At 40.5% G+C, this 20964-nt stretch overlaps 2 protein-coding genes and 2 pseudogenes across 2 annotated transcripts; all 4 read left to right on the top strand.

The window, feature by feature from the left end:
* Positions 1-1909: 1909 nt before the first annotated feature.
* LOC114868024 (extracellular calcium-sensing receptor-like) lies at positions 1910-6340 on the top strand. The gene is made up of 9 exons (XM_029171301.3): positions 1910-2118; positions 2281-2575; positions 2707-2793; positions 2942-3211; positions 3292-3498; positions 3582-3857; positions 3999-4226; positions 4464-4587; positions 4812-6340. The coding sequence occupies exons 1-9, from the start codon at positions 1910-1912 to the stop codon at positions 5723-5725; spliced, it is 2610 nt and encodes an 869-aa protein (XP_029027134.1). The 3' UTR covers positions 5726-6340.
* A 237-nt stretch (positions 6341-6577) lies between these two features.
* On the top strand, positions 6578-11357 carry LOC114868591 (extracellular calcium-sensing receptor-like; annotated as a pseudogene).
* A 486-nt stretch (positions 11358-11843) lies between these two features.
* On the top strand, positions 11844-17351 carry LOC114868193 (succinate receptor 1-like; annotated as a pseudogene).
* A 741-nt stretch (positions 17352-18092) lies between these two features.
* Positions 18093-20964, top strand: LOC114868192 (succinate receptor 1-like). The gene is made up of 2 exons (XM_029171636.2): positions 18093-18113; positions 19991-20964. Exons 1-2 carry the CDS (start codon positions 18093-18095, stop codon positions 20924-20926), a joined length of 957 nt encoding a protein of 318 aa, XP_029027469.1. The 3' UTR covers positions 20927-20964.

Raw genomic sequence — 20964 nt, 5'->3', positions numbered from 1 at the left:
ATGGTATGTAACAAAAATGGTATGGTATAATGGTATATATAAAAGGTTTGTTACAAGAAACTAATAGATGCAAAGGTAAAAAAGTGTTATAACTTTACATCCTATAGTCAGCCAGCTATGTAGTCCTCCAGGAGCCACACATAAACATCTACTACACAGCAGTGATGTGTCGTTCGTAAACGATTCGGTCAATATGAACTAATCTTTTATATAACTCGGGAGGAACGAGTTCTCTCAGTGAACGACTGGTTTAGTTCAATGCAGTACCTTCTCTGCATGGAACTGAACAAAAATGATTCAGGACTCACTCAACTGAGCGTCCTTCCTCAAGGAACCTGTTCTTTTTTCACGCGATGAGTCAGACCCAAATGCACAGCGTTGCTTGGTTAAGATCAGAGTTTTAATAATCACGGTCAGGCAGGCAGAGGTCATACACGTTGTGGCAGCAAACAGGATCCGACAAGGAGCAGGCGAAGGCAAGGTCAAAATACAGGCAATGGTCAGACTTACAGCACTGGATTGTCAGAGGGTGGGCTAAAGGCAAGGTCGGTAGCAGACTTGGTCAGACACGAAAACACAAGACACAGGAATGCTGGAATGCTAGTCAAGAACAACGTAGACAATCTGGCAAGGTGCTATGGTGAGAGGTGGTGCTTAAATACTAGAGAACTGATTACTAATGACATACAGGTGATGTTAATAAGGACTGCAAGGTAAAGCTAAAACAAAAGTGACAGGACAAAACCGGAAGTATGAGAAAATAAAACAGGACGTGAGTCCAGGCCGTGACAAGTAGTTTTATTGTCCGTGTATATTGTAGTGTGTTTGTAAAACAATACTTTCTGTACACATTTTGAATAAATGAAAAATAAAGAAATTCTGCTCCCCTTCTGCTCTCTTGTGTGCAGGTGTCTTCCCCGGAGTTCCTGGTGGTTCTCAGAGGACCACGTCTGCTCTAGTCTCCGGTGGCCTGGAGGTTCGGCGACAACCACATTGGTTCCGGTGCCTCGTCGGCTCTTGCCTTGTCTGCCTGGCACGGCTCTACGCTCGTCTCGTCTACCTGGCTGGTGGCTTCGCCCTCGGTGCCTCCTGTCACTGGGGTGGCACTGTGTCTTTCGTCATCTGCCACCTCAACTCTCCGGAGGGACCTGGAGGGCGCCGTTGCTCCCTGTGGTGCTCTGGAGGTGACTGGGTTCGTTGCCGGCCTCCTCCACTCTTTGCCCCCCTGGGTTGCTTCATCGGCAGCCACCTCGGTCCTCCGGTCTCTCTGCCTGTAGGACATTGTCACTCCCTGTGGGCCTACCGCCCCAAACTCAATGTTCGTTCCTGGGCACTGAAAGTGCCGGTTTGGCCCAGCGGCTGCTGGGCAGGAACCTACCTCGACTCCGCCTCCTTGAGAGGATGGTTTGGACTCGGTTGCTTTCTTTTGGTTATGAACTCTGTCTTGGACTTCTGCCTTGAGTATTGATCTTGTCATCATGTTCTGGTCATGTTTTCTGCGTATTGCCTTGTTTTTGTCTTTACTTATTGTTGGACATACTTGCCTTTTAAGTGTATACATTCTTGCACTGCACACACTGCTGCTTGTGAGCAGTAACAGAGGCATATACTGGATCATGTGTCGTCATCATATTACAATGATGTAATGAACAAAGCTAAAAATACTATATGAATTTATAATTGAATTCATTGGGAGTTTCATGATAGGAACCGCCTCAGTGCATAAACAGTACAGTATTAAGCCAAATCTATTTTAGGCCCTGCCCACAACTCTTCTCTGATGGGTAGTGTACAATATTAAACAATACTGAAAGGCAATAAAAGCTGGTGACGTGCAAGACGAAGCAACGGAGGACTCTGTCAAAAGTTAAGCCAGAGGAAAATCATGCAGGCATTGTTGGATGCAGACATGCTCCCGCTTATGTGTGTGTGTGTCTACATATCCTCCATCCTGTCCTCCTCTAATTCGTCCTCCTGCCAGTTGGAGGCACAGTTCCATTTAAACGGGATGCATAAGGCTGGCGATGTGATGCTGGGTGGGCTGTTTGAAATAAACTTCTTTGCTGTCTTTCCAAACTTGTCTTTTACCTCCCAGGCAGAACAGCCTTCCTGCCACGGGTGAGTCTCTCAGTTAGTTACAGTACACTGTGCTACATGTCTTGTCAAAGCTTTTCAGGTTATTGCTCTAGTTATTATATAGCTGCATGTTTTTTCTAGTATATCCTAGTAGTAGTAAACCCTAGTACTGTATATATTTCTTTCCGTGTTATTTTATCTTAGGTTTGATGTCATAGGATTCAGGCTGGCTCAGACCATGGCCTTTGCTGTTGATGAGATTAACGAAAACATCAACCTGCTGCCTAATGTCACTCTGGGATACAGCCTCTATGATAACTGCAATGCACTAGGAATTGGATTCCGTGCGACATTGCTTTTAGCCAGTGGTGAAGAAAAAAAAGTGGTTTTACATGAGACCTGCGTAGGAACGCCTCCTGTCCTGGGGATTGTGGGTGAATCGTCTTCAACACGCTCTATTGCCATCTCCACTGTCTTAGGTTTGTACAGAGTCCCTATGGTAAGTAAGATAAGTTTTACCCTATGCTGTAAATATAACTTTCATGACCTTGGTTTTGGTCGTCCTTAGATGTCTCATACAGCTGACATATTGAATAGTTGGTGGCATTAGGAAATATCTGTTGTTCACAGGTGAGTTACATTTCTACATGTTCCTGTCTGAGTCACCGACAAAAGTTTCCATCCTTCTTCAGGACGATCCCAAGTGATACTTTTCAGGTAATGTTAACAACAACAATTTATATTTTAAATACAGTACTCACATTCTTGCTGCAGTTATATCAGAGCTAAGCCTCTGAAGCTGAGAAGCATTGAAAAAATGTTGAATGTGCACTAATTCCTTTACTCTCACCTACACTCACTGTAGGTGTATGCTGTGATACAGATTTTAAAACGCTTTGAGTGGACCTGGGTGGGGTTACTGGTCAGTGACGATGACTATGGACTTCACGCTGCCCGTTCCTTTCAGTCTGACCTGGGTCAGTCTGGTGGAGGATGTCTGGCCTATGTAGAGGTTTTACCGTGGGGTGAAGACCCTGCTAAACTAAGAAGGATTGTAGATGTGATGAAGAAATCTACAGCTCGTGTTGTTATTGCATTTGCACATGAGAGTCACATGATTGATCTCATGGAAGAGGTTGAAATAGAATTTATTCTCTTCATTTATGCAGTTTTCTACTGAATTAGTGCATACATTTTTAATAATGTAACATACAGGTGATGAGGCAGAACGTAACAGGCCTACAGTGGATCGCCAGTGAAGCTTGGACATCAGCTGCTGTGCTTCAGACCACTCGCCTCATGCCGTATCTGGATGGAACACTGGGCATTGCTATACGTCGAGGGGAAATTTTTGGGCTCAAAGATTTCCTATTAGAAATACGTCCTGACCTGTGCCAAAACAGTACCTATGGAAAAAGTCTGGTATGGGTTTAACACTATAGAGACTTTTTGGTATGTATAGAAATTAATTATGTAAAATAACAGAATGTTCTAAAATCTCTTAGGTCAACCAGTTTTGGGAGTACACATTCAGGTGTAGATTTTCACCAGCTCCAGCAGGTTGGGTGGAGGATGGTGGACAACTATGCACTGGAAAGGAAGATCTAGAGAAGGAAAAGGCTGAAATTCTGGACGTTTCAGACCTTCGGCCAGAGTATAATGTGTATAAGGCTGTGTATTCTCTGGCGTATGCCCTTCATGACCTGCTACAGTGTGAGTCAGGACAAGGACCTTTCACTGACAACAGCTGTGGCAGTTTACAAAGACTGGAGCCTTGGCAGGTATGATATTAAATCTTACTGCATATATTACATACTGTATGAATAATTTCAGCATGTATTCAGCAGAAATAAACTGTTACTTTCTTTTTTGTCCTATATGTTTTCTTACCCTCTGTTCTTCTCATCTTTTTATTGTCAAAGCTTGTGTATTACTTGGAAAAAGTCAACTTCACCACACCATTTGGAGATCAGGTGTCTTTTGATGAGAATGGTGATGCTTTACCAATCTATGATGTTATGAACTGGCTGTGGCTCCAAGATGGAAGAACAAAAGTTCAGAATGTGGGTGAGGTTAAGAAGGTGCCTTTTAAAGGTGAAGAACTCAACCTTGACGAAGGCAAAATCTTCTGGAAATTTAAATCCAAGAAGGTTTATATTTTTTTAGGCACATTTTATTGATATCTACTGTAACTAAAGGGTGGAAATGTGATATGGTTGTTGCGACTGTCTCTTCTTAGCAACAGGAACCTGGGTTCACATTCACTGGTTAACCAGGGTCCTTTCTATGTAAAGCTTAAATAAGACCAGTAAAGACCAGACCAGATAACGGAAGGATAGACGATAATACAAATTAAGCACTTTAAAGCATAATTTATGTCCTTGTAGCCACCACGATCAGCGTGCAGCGAGAGCTGTCCTCCAGGAACCCGCTTGGCCCGAAAAAAAGGGGAACCTGAATGCTGCTTTGACTGTGTTCCTTGTTCACAGGGAGAGTTTAGCAGTAAGAATGGTTAGTATTCAGATTAAATGAACTCAGTTTGGATGTGTGGCATTCCACATAGATTATGTGTAATAATAAGTAGTAGTATATAGTGTGAACTAAACATAATACATTTTCTCATTAGACATAGAAGCTTTTGCCAAAACTGACTAATTACTATGTAACAAAATTGTCCGTTTAGCAGTTTATTAATTCAAGCTCTCACTGTATCCCACTAACTCTGTTTGTTGTAGACTCCACAGAGTGCACCAGTTGTCCAGAGGACTCCTGGTCCAGCCCCCAGCGTGACCACTGTGTTCCTAAAGAAACTGAGTTCCTCTCATACTATGAACCTCTGGGCATCTGCCTGGCTGCTACATCCCTGCTGGGCACATTTATCTGTGCTGTCGTCATGGGGATTTTTATCTATAACAGACGAACACCTGTTGTTCGCGCAAACAATTCAGAGCTGAGTTTCCAACTTTTGTTATCTCTTAAACTGTGTTTCCTCTGCTCGCTCTTCTTCATTGGGCAACCCAGACTGTGGACATGTCAGCTGAGACATGCAGCGTTTGGAATCAGCTTTGTACTTTGTGTTTCATGTATCCTGGTTAAAACCATGGTGGTTCTGGCTGTGTTCAAGGCCTCCAAACCAGGGGGTGGAGCCAGTCTGAAGTGGTTTGGTGCTGTGCAGCAGAGAGTGACAGTTCTGGTTCTTACCTCTATACAGGCAGCAATCTGTACAACTTGGCTTGTCTCTGCCTCCCCATCACCTTACAAAAACACACAATACTACAATGACAAGATAGTTTATGAGTGTGTGGTTGGGTCCACTGTTGGTTTTGCTGTCGTACTTGGCTATATTGGTTTATTGGCTGTCCTCAGTTTTCTGGTAGCATTTCTCGTTAGGAATCTTCCAAACAGTTTTAATGAGGCCAAACTCATCACATTCAGCATGTTGATCTTCTGTGCGGTGTGGGTGGCCTTTGTTCCTGCTTATGTCAGCTCGCCAGGTAAATATGCTGATGCAGTGGAGGTGTTTGCTATTTTGGCCTCAAGCTTTGGCCTCTTGGTGGCGCTGTTTGGGCCCAAATGTTATATAATCTTGATTAGACCAGAGAGAAACACAAAGAAAGCCATAATGGGTTGGGGTAACAGAAATGAATAGGATTGCTGAGAAGTTCTTAAGCATAGTCGGCAGTGCTATTTCTTTCCAATCACCTAGACTCCATATCTCGTATATACAGACACCCCCAGTAAAAAAAAAAAAGTAACTAGTGTCACTTTGTTATTGTATTTTGTTGTAGCTTGTAAGTTTTCGTCCTCTATCTCGTTAGTTTGTACCTTGTAATATTTCCTTGTTTTCTTTCTGCTTAGCAAAGATTTTGAGTTAGTTAACATTTGTTTACAGTATACTTCCCCTTTACAATACTAACAAACAACATGCACCATGCTGTATTGAATAAGTAGCACATCCAACAAATTCCAAACCATTAGAGATGATTGATTTCCAATTACTACCAAGTGCGGGGATTACAAAGTGTGAAAGGCATTGGAATAAGTTGCTATAGCTAATAATGTATTTTCGCCCTGGGTCCACTGCAGTTTGTGCTGTGCTATTGTAAGGGAGACATTCAGCTACAGTATGTACAGTCATTCTACAGTACGCTGTTTATTAAACAAAGCATGCTCATTCCTCTTTATTTGTTTTAGTTTAACCTACATATGTATATATTACCTGACAGAGCTGTGACAAAAACTTACTCAATCATGAAAATTTTCTATTAACTACCAGTTAAGTGTGCTGACATTTAAAGATATAGGTTAGTTTACTTCAAATAACAATAAATTAAAATATTAAAAATAAAATAAATTATTTCTCAGTCTCAATTGAGAATGTCTTTTTGCCCTGCCCCTACTTCTTCTCAGGCTCTGAGGGGTGGTGCACTAGATTAGCCAATACTGTAGTTGATAAAAGGACACTGACTGAAGCAACAGGTAGAGAGGAGGAGGAAACGTTTCAAAAATCATGTGTACATTATTTGATGCCAACTTGTTAATGCTTTTCTATTGGTACATTTCGACTGCTGTGTGTTCGAGTCTCATCCCCTCCTCCTGCCAGTTACAGGGACAATTTCACCTGAATGGGATGCATAAGTCTGGGGAAGTGATTCTAGGTGGGCTGTTTCAAATTCATTTCTTTTCAACCTATCCTGACTTGTCTTATACATCAGAGCCACAACAGATTACCTGCCACGGGTGAGTCTGTCAGGGAAACAGCAGAGGCCATGAAGTGGACAAAATTCATGGCTGATAGTAACGACTAATGACTTGAAAGAAGTACCATTGTGTGTTTGTCAGTTTTGTTGTTTCTTTTTTTGAAGTGTTCTTTATTTTTTCCTTCACTTTATAATTTTATAATTGTTTATTTTTGTTTACGAAATCTCGATATGTGCAACATGAAGGGAAATTGAAGTTAAGTGTAGTAGACTTCTGTGTTTGTTGTTAGTTTTGGTTCATGTGCATGTTAGCAAAGTTACTGTGTTGACTTGTTTATTTCAGTTTTGATGTTCTAGGATTCAGGCAGGCTCAGACCATGGCCTTTGCCATTGATCAGATCAACAGAAACTCCAAGCTGCTGCCTAACGTGACTCTGGGATACAGTCTGTATGATAACTGCCTCCAGCTAGGTGTTGGATTTCGTGCAGCTTTAAAATTAGTCAGTGGCGAAGAGCAGCAAGTGGTTTTACATGAGACCTGTGTAGGGACTCCTCCAGTCCTAGGGATTGTGGGTGATTCCTCATCTACACGTTGTATTGCCATCTCTTCTGTGTTAGGTTTGTACAGAGTCCCAATGGTAAGTTAGAACATTTGTTTGGACCACTTTGATGACATTTAGTGACATAACACATCCAAATCTACTAAGCTGACAGATCTGATTAAGTTTTTTTAATGCTGTTTATTTTACAGGTGAGCTATTTTGCCACATGCTCCTGCCTGAGTGAGCGCCACAAGTTTCCCTCCTTCTTTAGGACCATCCCAAGTGATGCTTTTCAGGTAATATTCAGGAAGTGAAAAAGATTGATCAAACTCTGCACTGAGAAACACTATATGTATCCTTAATTATTTTTTTTCATTGATTGATGGTTTTATGTTACAAAATTGAATGTGAATAAGCAGATTATTCCCACTGTGGAAACAATTAAACAAGTCTTTCAGTGACTGTTATAGCCTCAGTACTAATCTCTTCTTTGTTTTTTTCACTCAGGTTCGAGCTGTGATTCAGATTTTGAACCACTTTGGTTGGACTTGGGCAGGTCTGCTGATCAGTGATGATGACTATGGACTTTACGCTGCCCGTTCCTTTCAGTCTGACCTGGGTCAGTCTGGTGGAGGATGTCTGGCCTATGTAGAGGTTTTACCGTGGGGTGAAGACCCAGCTAAACTAAGGAGGATTGTAGACGTGATGAAGAAATCCTCAGCTCGTGTTGTTATTGTCTTTGCTCATGAGAGTCACATGATTAACCTCATGGAAGAGGTACAGTAGAACTTGATATGGCTATTATATAATTTTGCAAATCTAATAATTAGTTCTGATAAAAATAATAACAAATGACAGATAGGATTACTGAACAACACTTTTAATAAAATGGAACAGTTTTATTGCATGTACTGTAGATAATACATGCTTTACTAGAGTACATTACATCTGTTTGTGATAAGCTGTTTATATTGTTGCTATTTGCATGCTCTGCAACTTTTTTTTAATATGGCATTATTAGTTTTGCCATTCATTTTTGCTGGTACACAATATTACAGTAGAATAAAGTCATTTAGATTTAGATTATGATGAAAGCATCTTGTAAATGACATAAACAAGTTATTAACTGTGCAAACAACACACTACAACAACAACAACAACAAACAACACCATGGGGAAATGACACTCAATCATGTTACTTGTTGTAACATACAGGTGATGAGGCAGAATGTAACAGGCCTACAGTGGATCTCCAGTGAAGCTTGGACATCAGCTGCTGTGCTTCAGACCACTCGCCTCATGCCATATCTGGGTGGAACACTTGGCATTGCTATACGTCGAGGGGACATTTCTGGGCTCAGAGATTTCCTGTTACAAATACGTCCTGACCTGAACAGTCATAAAAATAACTTGGTGAAAATTTCATTTTTGCAGTGTAGCTTAGTATAAACATATACATTGTTTTTAGATAACAATTTGACTTGGTATACACTTTAGGTCAACCAGTTTTGGGAGTACACATTTGAGTGTAGATTTGCACCAGCTCCAGCAGGTTGGGTGGAGGATGGTGGAGTACTGTGCACTGGACAGGAAGATCTGGAGAAGGTGGAGGCTGAGACTTTGGATGTTTCGGATCTTCGGTCGGAATATAATGTGTATAAGGCTGTGTATTCTCTGGCATATGCCCTTCATGACTTACTGCAGTGTGAGTCAGGACAAGGACCTTTCACTGACAACAGCTGTGGCAGTTTACAAGGACTGGAGCCTTGGCAGGTGTGATAATAAATTTTAGTAAATTTACTTATTTTATATAATAGCATGAGCAAATCTACTACTTTAAAGATTACAGATTCTTTTCAGCAGTTAATGAGCATATATTATTTTAGCAAAGTTACCTGTATTTACTATCAGGCCTTGCTGAGTATCTCAGTACAACCTTGATGTGGTTTGCTTTGCCCTATTATCCCCTGCATTTCATACTAGTAATAAAATGCCTCAAACTGAAGTCCAGTAAACTTTAGAAGTTTAGTCCTCTAAAAATGTTGTGTTGTGCTGAATCTCACAACAAAAAGTTGTTTGCATGTGTGGAGAAAATTTGTTTAAGTATGTCAGGAAGATAATTGCAAAGGGAAATGTTTGATTCAAGCTATTCAGATAATTGGGATACAGTGACCAGATTTAGATGGTATTGGAGCAGAGGGCACCTTCCATAGTTTTTAATTGTAATGATTGTTTACAGATTGTTTTACATATGTTGTTTTATTGTAACTTTTCCCTGTTGTCATAGGTTGTGCATTACTTAAGAAAAGTCAACTTCACCACACCAGTGAGTGATCAGGTCTGGTTTGAGAAGAATGGTGATGCTTTACCCATCTATGATATCATGAACTGGGTTTGGCTTCCTGATGGAAGAACTGTACTTCAGACAGTGGGTGAGGTTAAGACATTGCCCCACATAGGTGAACAACTCAGACTTGATAAAGACAAAATCTTCTGGAATTTTAAATCAAAAGAGGTTACTTTTGCATCTCTTTTCTACTTTGTCTTGTAAACTGTAAATTCTTTAAATTATAAAGATTTTTTTTCTTTTGCAGCCTCCAATGTCTGTATGTAGCAAGAGCTGCCCTGCAGGAACTCGTATGGCCCGAAAGAAGGGGGAACCAGTGTGTTGCTTTGACTGCATTTCATGTTCTGATGGAAAGATCAGCAATAGGACTGGTTGGTGTTCAAGTTAATCCTTGCTGTGAAGATGCAAGTACATTGCTCTGAAGATATGTTAAGGTCAGCTTGTATTAAACTTCACTTTGACTTGTAGACTCCACAGAGTGCACCAGTTGTCCAGAGGACTCCTGGTCCAGCCCCCAGCGTGACCACTGTGTTCCTAAAGAAACTGAGTTCCTCTCATAATATGAACCTCTTGGCATCTGCTTGGCTTCTACATCTCTCCTGGGCACATTTATCTGTGCTGTCGTCCTGGGGATTTTTATCTATAACAGACAAACACCTATTGTTCGAGCAAACAATTCAGAGCTGAGTTTTCAGCTTTTGTTATCTCTTAAACTGTGTTTCCTCTGCTCGCTTTTGTTTATTGGGCGACCAAGGCCGTGGACATGTCAGCTGAGACATGCAGCATTTGGGATCAGCTCAGTTCTTTGTATTTCATGTATCCTAGTTAAAACCATGGTGGTTCTGGCTGTGTTCAAGGCCTCCAAACCAGAAGGAGAAGCCAGTCTAAAATGGTTTGGCGCTGTTCAGCAGAGAGGGACAGTTCTGATTCTTACTTGTGTTCAAGCTACAATCTGTACAACTTGGCTTGTCTCTGCCTCCCCATCACCTCACAAAAACACACAATACTACAATGACAAGATAGTTTATGAGTGTGTGGTTGGGTCTACCATTGGTTTTTCTGTGCTTCTTGGCTATATTGGTTTACTGGCTGTCCTCAGCTTCTTATTAGCATTTCTGGCAAGAAATCTTCCAGACAGTTTTAATGAGGCCAAACTTATCACGTTCAGCATGTTGATTTTCTGTGCTGTGTGGATTGCATTTGTTCCTGCTTATGTCAGCTCGCCAGGTAAATATGCTGATGCAGTGGAGGTGTTTGCCATCCTGGCTTCAAGTTTTGGCCTCCTTGTGGCACTGTTTGGGCCTAAATGTTACATAATCCTGCTGAGACCAGAGAGAAATACAAAAAAAGCAATAATGGGCCGAGGCATCAAATCATAAAAATTTCAGTTAGATTTAAAAGACACAAACAATAGATTGTTATTGTTGTTATTGTAGCGGCCCAATGCTGTCAGATAGCCAATTAGCTAAGCTGCACCAGTTAGCTAGCCTTAGCATTTGCTATACCAGCAGCAAAACAAGGCTGCAATATTAACAAAATAACAAAAACATATATAAATATATTTTAGTAACAAAACATAATTTAAAACAAACATGGTAGTTCTGTAAAGGCATGCTTTGTCAGTCTAATTGCAAGAAAATAAACTTTTAAAAAAGATAATAACACAAATTGTAATGCTTTTTTCCCAAAACACGTTTGTACATGAAATCACAATTATTTTTCTGTTGAGGAGGCATACTGCAGTGGTGTTCCTTTTCAAGAAGGGGGGACATGAGTGGGTGTTTCATTTTACCGCTTTCACACTTCTCAGCCTCCCACGAAAGGTCTATGTTACTGTACAGAAAATCAGGGAGAATCGACCCACAGTCGACAAGTTGACGACTGACCACCATCATACCTGGACAGTGTCGCCAAACATACAATATTATTGTATTGATACGATAATTTTGGGGTTACTCACAAATCATCCCATCAGCTTCCGGTGGGCCTCCTGCACTCGCTCCCGGTGCCTCATCGTTCGTGGTACAGTAGCACATTGCGCTGGACTTTGTGACCAGGCTACTGCCGTCGCAATGGCATATCCGAATATTTGCATTCAAGAACCCATCCACCTGGTCCACGCAACTGACATGGATCAAATACGCACACAACACGCTTCCGTGCTTGTCCACTGGTCTCATGCCCTTTCAGGACGTGTATGGGTTCCAGCCGCCACTATTTTCATCCCTGGAAGAAGAGGCAAGGGTTCTGTATGCTCACGTGCTCGTCCGGCACTGCCAGCAGACTTGGTGTCAAGAGCGGCAGGTCATGATGAGGGCACAAGCGAGGCATAAGGTGGCGGCAGACCGTAAGTGCTCTTCTGAGCCACAGAATGCCATGGCCGACAAAGTGTGGCTGTCCACCAAGGACCTGCCGTTACGGGTAGAATCATGTAAGTGGGTGCGCTATTGGGCCATTTGCAATAACCAAAGTCATTAATTCGGTATTTGTCAAGCTTGCCTTGCCTAGGTCCATGCGAATCCACTCCACCTTTCACGTCAGTTGCCTCCACTGGTTCCTCCAGGTCCTCCACAACCTCCTCCTCGAGTCATTGATGCACATATGGTCCGGGCTTTCCTGGCTTGTCGATGACGAGGCTGGGGCCGTCAGTACCTCATCAACTGGGAGGGGTTCGGGCCAGAGGAACGCTCATGGGTCCCGGCCAGGGAAGACTTGAACGCCAACCTAATTAAAGACTCTCATCAGGCTCATCCAGACCTCCCCGGTCCGTTTGGACACTGAGGTGGTTCTTTGAGACCCTCCTCCGGCCTCCCTCTACCCACCTTGGCTGGGGGATGGTCCTGTTTTGGGCACCTCGGATGTCGACCTTGTGGGGTGGGGGGGCGGTTCTGTCATGTTTTTACCTGTTTACATTGTTATCATTTCCTGTTTTATTTTGTAATACATCCAGTTATGTTCATTCCATGTCTAGTGCAAGCCTTACTTCCGGTCGCATATCCATCAGCTGTTGGTGATCATCAATTTAGACAAGGTATTTAACATCCAGTACTCACCTCAGACCTCCGGCAGATTGTGGTTGAATTACTTCCGCTTTCCAGCATTGTTTCATCCGCAGTTCCAGTTACCGTTCTTGCCAGTTCTTGACCTTGTTCGTAGCCTAGCTCTCTTTTACCATAGCCGAGCTTATCCTGTTGCTGACTCTGCCTGTACCTCAACCTTGATCCAGTGTGGTGGAAATTTCCCATAAAGAGGCAGATGAGAGTTGTCTTTTGTGTGATTTATTATAAAAATAAAAGAAAATAAAAATAATGGGGAAAGCAAATTAAAAACATCGATGTTGATCGTGCACATCAACAAACCAAAAACCAGCTAGGGAGATCAGTGCATACACCACAAATGTATAATGCAAAGAGTCTGCAATCCTCAAGTTGTTTCTGCCTTTTAACCCCTTTCTCTGGCTCTGGTGGAATGTCTCTCTGCACCAATAGAATTGTTTGTACCACCAAGCTTTAAAGACAAGATGCATTTGGTTTTACAGCCTTTGGTCTGGTGGGGAGTCAGATAGGATAGAGCTCGAGACCAAGTGTAAAAGACAAACATATATCATAAACTATTAGTCAATCAAATGGAAAATCAGATGTTTAAACTTGTTGTATGTCAGAGCACAAGAGATTAGTTGTTTGTGTAAGAATGTTCCATATTGCACCTAACCAGCACATGACGACTGTCATGACTTTTGGATTAAAAAAAAAGAACAAAGGCACAATTTTTCCCATTACTGTACATCCCATTCCCATCCCATTCCCATTACACCAGTCCAGTCCACTTGTACTTTAGCCAAGCAATCCTGTTGGCAACACTGCCTATTTGACCATCGCTTTTGCCTGCCCCTTGAACGGAACCTTGTAACGTGAGTCTATGCCTGTACTATACCTGTGCTTGGAATCCACTGTGAACATTAAAGACTGTGTACGTACCTGCTGGTTTCCGTTGCCGTGCATGCGGGTCCGCTTTGTCAAGACACCTGCCAGCCCTGACACAGAAACTGTTTTCACTTGTAGCTGGCTGGCTCCTCCCCTCTGTCAATCACATCAGCAGCGCTGCTGATTGGATTGATTTTCGAGTTTCTGTTTGTTTGCACAATTGCATGCTTCATCCAGCATAGCGACAAGAGCGAATTGAGCAAATTTCAGAAACAAAGTAAACTAGTAAAAGAAAAGAAGAAGAGACTGGTGAATAAATAAAGCAGATTTATCGACCTGTCTATGAGTTGGACGCTATGTTTTAGGGAAGGCTTCATCTGTTGAATGAGGCAGAATCCTTTGTTGTGTCGGACATTACATTGTTAAAAACATGACCGTTAAAAGAAAACACAAACAAGACACAAAGTATATAGCTCTGACAGTGAAAAAAAGAATTGGTTAATTGAAACAACTAAGCCTGTTGTCACGGAGCGGTGTGTGCAAAGATTGCAGACCCACATGCAGAGCTTCAGTAGACTCTCAGGTTCAGGTTGAGGGACTTTAATATTCTCATTAGTCAGATACATACAGAGGTCAGAACCGGGTAAGCAGATGGGCAAAAGTACAAAGACGGCAGGCAGGCGGATAGTCAAACAGGTTCTAGGTTAAAACACATACAAACTCTGGCAAAGGTACCGGCAGGGAAAGGTAACAAAACGACGACAGGCAGGCAAGGAATCAGTGCTGAAACAGAACAAACTCAAAAACTGAATAAGTTCTATGAACTCTATGAACACTAACGATCTGGCAGGGAACAAAGGTAAGTGCTGGTGGTTATATACTGAAATAAAAGACTGTATTGAAAGCAGCTGTGTGATAACGTGACTAGGCCGTAAAGCCAGAAAAGGGCATAACAGAACAGAAACCGGAAGTGCCTACAAAATACAACAGGAAATGTATAACAAAACTCCAGACTGTGACACCTGTAGGTTTTTTCTGTACGTTATGTGCTCATGTTTTTATGATTTTTAAAGTTGTTTTCATTTCATATGATACTTTGGCTCAAAATACGATAATCTTAAAGCGACTTCCATATTTCTTTATTTCCCATCTGGCAACACTGTACATGCACTTACAGTAGATGCTTTAGGGTTGACCATAGACCTGGTGGAACACTGTAGAAGATGCTTTAGAATCTTCAGAGATATGGGCTGGCAAATTTTCACATGAAGTATACAAGCAACAAGACAAAACACACAATACCTGTATATAGTACATATAATATTCATTATTACATATACTGTAGAAACTTACTGCAGTGTGGACTTGTAAGGTTTATGAGATATTGTACAATATGGCAATATGTGGTGCAGCCAAAAATTACAATCTAAAGTACAAAACAAACCTGAAAGCCAACAAATATAATAAAACCTTTTCTTTACAAACTTATTTACATGTACTTTGTGTCCTGTGTTTGAGTTGTATCTAACTCAAAGTGTAAAGAATGCATGTGTAACTAGTCTTTGGAGAAAATGAACAGATTAATTATGTTTCAGTGCAATAAAGCAGTCTCTCGAATGTACAGTATTGCTTTTTAGGCGTTGTTCTTTGTTATTATTGGAAATGATTCAACTAGAAGACAGCAATGAGGTCATCTTGACATGTTAACTTGGTTATGCTGATGTTCATGCTGTCTTGATTTCTCCTCCTGCCTCCAACTTGAACTGTCTGATTCAAATGGAGGTGGAGAGTCTGAGGTGTGATTCTTAGTGAGCGGTCCTCATCTTTCTGATTTGTCATCTCAGAGCCACAGTCTGCTATGGGTGAGAAAGTGTGGTGACAGTTATTGTAGTAAGGTTCATATTTGATTTTAGTCATTTTTGGAATTTATGGCAATAAAAACATCCTTTTAAATTAAAGTATGCTTTACTAACATTCAAGTATTACTGTATAGCTTTAATTTACAGAAAATATCTTGAATTGAATATTATTAGTAAAACTACGACTAGACTACACAATTTGTTATTCATACAAATGTATTATTATTACAGAAATATTTTTTGCTATTTCTACTCAAGTGAATTAAATATATTAAAGGGTCATTAACTTAAACATGTATATTGTTGCTCCATCTTTCAAGGCAATCAATGCATTGATGGAGCTGTTCCAGCTTTTCAGATTTCAAGCGTGCCTACTCCAGAGAAATTGTTTTAGTGGCATGAAAGTTTTATATATAAAATATATAGATAATTGCTTTTATTTTGTCACTTCAGGAAAAATGAAATATTAATTCAATAATTCAGATTCATTCAATTAATACTGTGTTTCAAGCTTCACTTCATTCATCACAGTTATGCATGTAATAAAAAACTACAGTATGCTGTATATGAAAAAAAATGTATCAGTGGTTTTCTGGAGAGTAAGGTGCTTAGTGACTTGTGTGGAGGCATTTTTAGTTATATGAAGTAAATTCAGTTAAATAAGGCCTCACCCACAAAACAAACCAAAAAAGATATCATTGTCTTAGTTTTGCAATTTTCAAGTAATGTGCTGAAGTGTGTGTTGTGTATGTACTACTGTTTCCAGTAGTTCGATTGCGGCTGTACCTGCTCACTCTATTCCCGTTGAGGGTGACTACTAGAAAGACTGCATTATGGTAAGAATGCTCATGTGCTGTGTTTTCATTATTACCCAGGCTTTCATTTTGTCCCTCTCCTTTCTGTATGTTCTTTTATGATGTTGTTGTTTTACTCTCCTGCCTTCTCTCTAGGTGATAAATTGTACAGAGTTTGTTTCTTGGCTGGACAAGTACTACCTTTCCCCAGCCTATGGCATTGAGTCCTGCATTGGTTTCCCTGGCAACCTGTTGGCTGTACTTGGTTATATATTTTGTTTATCAGAGTGGCAAAGCTGCAACATTTACCTTTTCAACATGGGAGTTTCCAACTTTATTTTCCAGTGCACACTGCCACACATTTCTTACCTCTATGCAAATAACCTTTCAGAAACGAGGCCTTATGCTTGTGTTTTCAACCGCTATGTCCTGCATGTCAACCTGTATTCGTCCATACTCTTCATGGTTTGGGTTAGCATGGACCGGTTTCTACTCATAAAGTATCCATCACGAAACCACTACCTGCTGAGGGTGCGAACAGCTCTGATATTGACTGGACTGAGCTGGATAGCAGTCAATGCAGAAATTGCTCCCATGGTAGTACTGATGGTTCAGGACCTGCAGATCAGAAACTGGAGTGCCTGCAAGGATTTTGCAAGCCTAAATGGAGATATGAATTTACTAGGCTACAGCCTTGGTCTAACCTTGACTGGCTACATTGTACCTTTGCTTGCACTTTGTGGTTTCTCTTACCAAATTGCTCATCTGCTCCAGACCCAAGAAAAGGCTTTACAGCGCAGAACAACATCCTACAAGAGACCCCTCAGAGTTGTTGCAGCAACTACAGCTATGTTCCTCATTCTATATACTCCTTACCATGTGCTGAGAAACATCAGAATAGCTTTTAGGCAACCGTGGGCAGCAAAGTTAGGACTTTGTACAAAGACATGGTTAGAGGGCATATACATCCTGACCAGACCACAGGCTTTCTTGCACAGTGCCATCAATCCTGTTTTTTACTTCTTCATGGGTGACAAGTTTAGAGAGCTCCTAATTATTAAACTAAAAAAATTGGTCAGAAGATTAAGATAGCAAAGGGAACCAGCTTGAGAGATACATGAATGGAATTAATTATAAAAGCACACACGGATCAGTTTTGTGTTCACATATTTTATTTTTATAAACAATGAAGGTGAAGTTAGTAAATTCCTTGTAAAAATTTCATTTGTTTTGACATCTTAACATTAATTGTCTAAGTAGTAAAGAGAAGAAGGTCGCTAAATAAACAGTATATTTGCATAATAATACATAATATATCCGTAATACAGTATGTATTGTTGGTATGATAGTAAACTTTGATTTTTCATTCTAATCTGACTGCTTTGTGGCATAATTATGCATAGACTATGGCTGAATGTGGACATTATTTAGGTCATCAGAAACTCTAATTGCCGTCATCACTGTCTTAACTTTAAACAGATAAAAACAGAAACAGACTTCAAACAGATCTTACAGAAAGTTTGGGTGTGAATACATCATCATCTCACACCCATCTACCTCAAACTTCTCATCAATGAGACATTATGGCTTTATAAAAAAAGTAAAGAAAAAAGTATTTGGAGGTGGTGAATATCACTCAAAATGTAACTGATATAATAAAATATTGTTCTATTCAAAGACAAAAAAAATCTATTTTTTATTTAATTGAGAGTGGGCAAATATTTTGTTAGAGTTCTCAGAAACTAATTAAATAGAGCACTTGTATTTAGTTTTATTAAGGACTGGTTTATCTAGTGCTTTAAACAACAGAAATAACTGGAAAACATTGGGAGAGAATAGAAAGGAGTGGGAATGGTGTGGAGTGTGGGGGAGGTTAGTTTTTAGGGTTGGAGAATGTTAGAGAACCCATTTACTAACAAAATGTTACTCATAAAAACAAAATCACTGCATGACTGGAAGAATAATTTAAAAACATGTAAGAACAAACCATCACTGCTCATGCAGGCAGATAAGTATTAACCAATAATAAAATAAGTACAAACTTACAATGGATAGAATAGTAAAGATGAACCAACCAACAGACAGAAATGAACTCAACCCAAACAACAAAAAGTGTACAGGATAAAATAGCTGAAACACACGAAAGGGTATGAGGATAGTGTTGAGCCTTTAGGTTGCTGTAAAATATTATTCTAGATCAAGCCAGGATATTTCACTTATCCTGGATATCTAGCATCAGCTTTTCTTCAAAACATATTTGCTTCTGCAGTTCAGCATTATGTTGCAGGAACACAACTGTGCAAGTGTTATTTGGAGAGCCACCCAGAAATGGTACAACTGCTTTCAGTTTTTGCTGTAACTTAAGGCGTGTACACACACACACACACACACACACACACACACACACACACACACACACACACACACACACATCATTAATACTTTTTGTATAAGTACACTAAACATCACATGGTCAAAGACAGAAACAGAAGCTGGCACATATACAAGTACTGTGAGATCACTTTGTCTTCATGTTGCCAGCCATGTTGCTATGGGTATCAGCAATTAACGTCACATTTAAGATCTTACTATGCTGGCACTGCAATCCAGCATTAGCATTACGTTAACTCACCATGTTATTCTGCTCTCTCTTCTGACCGCTCCTACACGTTTTTACAGATAATGTGCCTTTTTTCAATGAAGACAGGATCTTGTAGTTATAATTTGTATTTAGAGAAAACCGTAGTCTGCTTACCTCACAGCTTATGGAGTGGCCATTACAGACGCCTCCATGTGACTTCATCACTAGGTTTGTATTTTAAAGTGAGAATTGTTAGTTTGATGTTTTTCCTTGAAATTTGTTGCCTCCTGTACACCCTAAACTCAAATCTGAAAAGTGTTTAGGGTTAAACCAGATGAAAGTATCAATCAGGTAATTTTTAGAAAGAATAATATCAGTGATGGAAGTCCTTCATTTAGTTCATAGTCTTCCTTGATGCTCTACGGGCTGTTGTATAATATTTTGGTAGAATGAGCAATACTTTTACTTTTATTATATTTATGACTTTAGTAAAAGTAGATCATTTTTTGTTATCGCATTCAAGAGGATTGAAACATACATTGATAAGAATATTTAAGATCAAGTGAATACTCATCATTAGGCACATGAGTATCAGAACAGTGGCGGTTATAATTAGATTTTTTTAAGTTGTGTATTAGAGCCTGAAAAAGTAGGGATCCAATGACCTACTAGAAAGAAAACCTAAATCTTTCACTACCCTACAAATCCCTTCACTGGCTTTCTGTTTTTTTATATACTGTAGACGTTAAACTGTGTTGGTTAAAAAATGTGGGAGACTTTGAAACACCTAGTAGCATAGAGGAAAACTGCAATTTAAAATTGAGGGTGCTACATGATAAAAACACAACATTATGATGTACAGTACGATGTCAGGGCATCAATCATTTAATCATTAATACAATAAAAAAAGCTAGAAGACCTACAGATACATATGTCTTTGCTGTTATATTGGTATGTCCTGTCCCTGCAGTTTTCAGTGGAGTTGTAGTAATTGCTCACAAACCACTTTCTATTCACAATGAGATGAGATAGCGAAACAACTGCATTATGGTAAGTATGCTCAAACCATGTTCCACAAATTCACACTGTAGGTCAGCCAGTAATTTCTATACAGTACATCTTTCCCTCCTTTGCCTTGTTCTAATGTTGTCTTCTCTCCTCTCTCTAGGTGCTAAACTGTACAGACTTTGTGAACTTGCTCAGAAATGACTATCTTTCTCCAGCCTATGGCATGGAGTCCTGCATTGGTGTCCCTGGTAACCTGTTGGCTCTACTGGCTTATATATTTTGCTTGTCAGAGTGGCAAAGCTGCAACATTTACCTCTTCAACCTGGCAGTCTCCAACCTAGTTTTCCTCTGCACGCTGCCACGCCTCTCGTATCTTTATGCCAATAATCAAACAGAAACCCAACCTTTTGCTTGTGTTTTCAACCGCTATGTCCTGCATGTCAACCTGTATTCGTCCATACTCTTCATGGTTTGGGTTAGCATGGACCGCTTCCTGCTTGTAAAGTATCCATCACGGAACCACTACCTGCTGAGGGTGCGAACAGCTCTGATATTGACAGGACTGAGCTGGATAGCAGTCAATGTGGAAGTTGCTCCCATGGTAGTGCTCATGGTTCAGGACCTGCAGAGCAGAAACTGGAGTCTTTGCAAGGATTTTGCCAGCCTAAATGGAGATATGAATTTACTAGGTTACAGCCTTGGTCTAACCTTGACTGGATACATTGTCCCTTTGTTGGCACTTTGTGGCTTCTCTCTTCAAATTTCTCAACTGCTCCAAACTCAGGAAAAGGCTTTACAGCGCAGAACAACATCCTACAAGAGACCTCTCAGGATAGTTGCAGCAACTACAGCCATGTTCCTTACTCTATATACTCCCTACCATGTGATGCGTAATATCAGAATAGCATTTAGGCAACCGTGGGCAGCAGGGATGGAGCTTTGTATAAAGACATACTCAGAGGGCCTGTACATCCTGAGCAGACCACTGGCTTTCCTCCATAGCGCCATCAATCCTGTTTTTTACTTTTTTGTGGGTGATAAGTTCAGAGAGCTCCTAATTACTAAACTTAAAAAAATGGTCAGAAGAACAGGATAGCAAATAAGAACAATAAAACAGCATAAATGAACAACAAC

The sequence above is a fragment of the Betta splendens genome, chromosome 13, assembly GCF_900634795.4.
Source record: "Betta splendens chromosome 13, fBetSpl5.4, whole genome shotgun sequence".
Taxonomy (NCBI): Eukaryota; Metazoa; Chordata; class Actinopteri; order Anabantiformes; family Osphronemidae; genus Betta; species Betta splendens.
Note: the sequence above shows the minus strand (reverse complement) of the source record. Positions and strands in the feature narration are given on the sequence as shown.

Bases quoted from the DNA above. Each gene is read 5' to 3' on its own strand.
- LOC114868024 (XM_029171301.3), top strand. From the start codon at position 1,910: ATGCTCCCGCTTATGTGTGTGTGTGTCTACATATCCTCCATCCTGTCC. The intron at 3,212-3,291 runs GTTGAAATAGAA...TGTAACATACAG, and splicing joins TGATTGATCTCATGGAAGAG to GTGATGAGGCAGAACGTAAC. The intron at 3,858-3,998 runs GTATGATATTAA...TTATTGTCAAAG, and splicing joins AAAGACTGGAGCCTTGGCAG to CTTGTGTATTACTTGGAAAA.
- LOC114868192 (XM_029171636.2), top strand. From the start codon at position 18,093: ATGGTGTGGAGTGTGGGGGAG. The intron at 18,114-19,990 runs GTTAGTTTTTAG...TCCTCTCTCTAG, and splicing joins TGGTGTGGAGTGTGGGGGAG to GTGCTAAACTGTACAGACTT.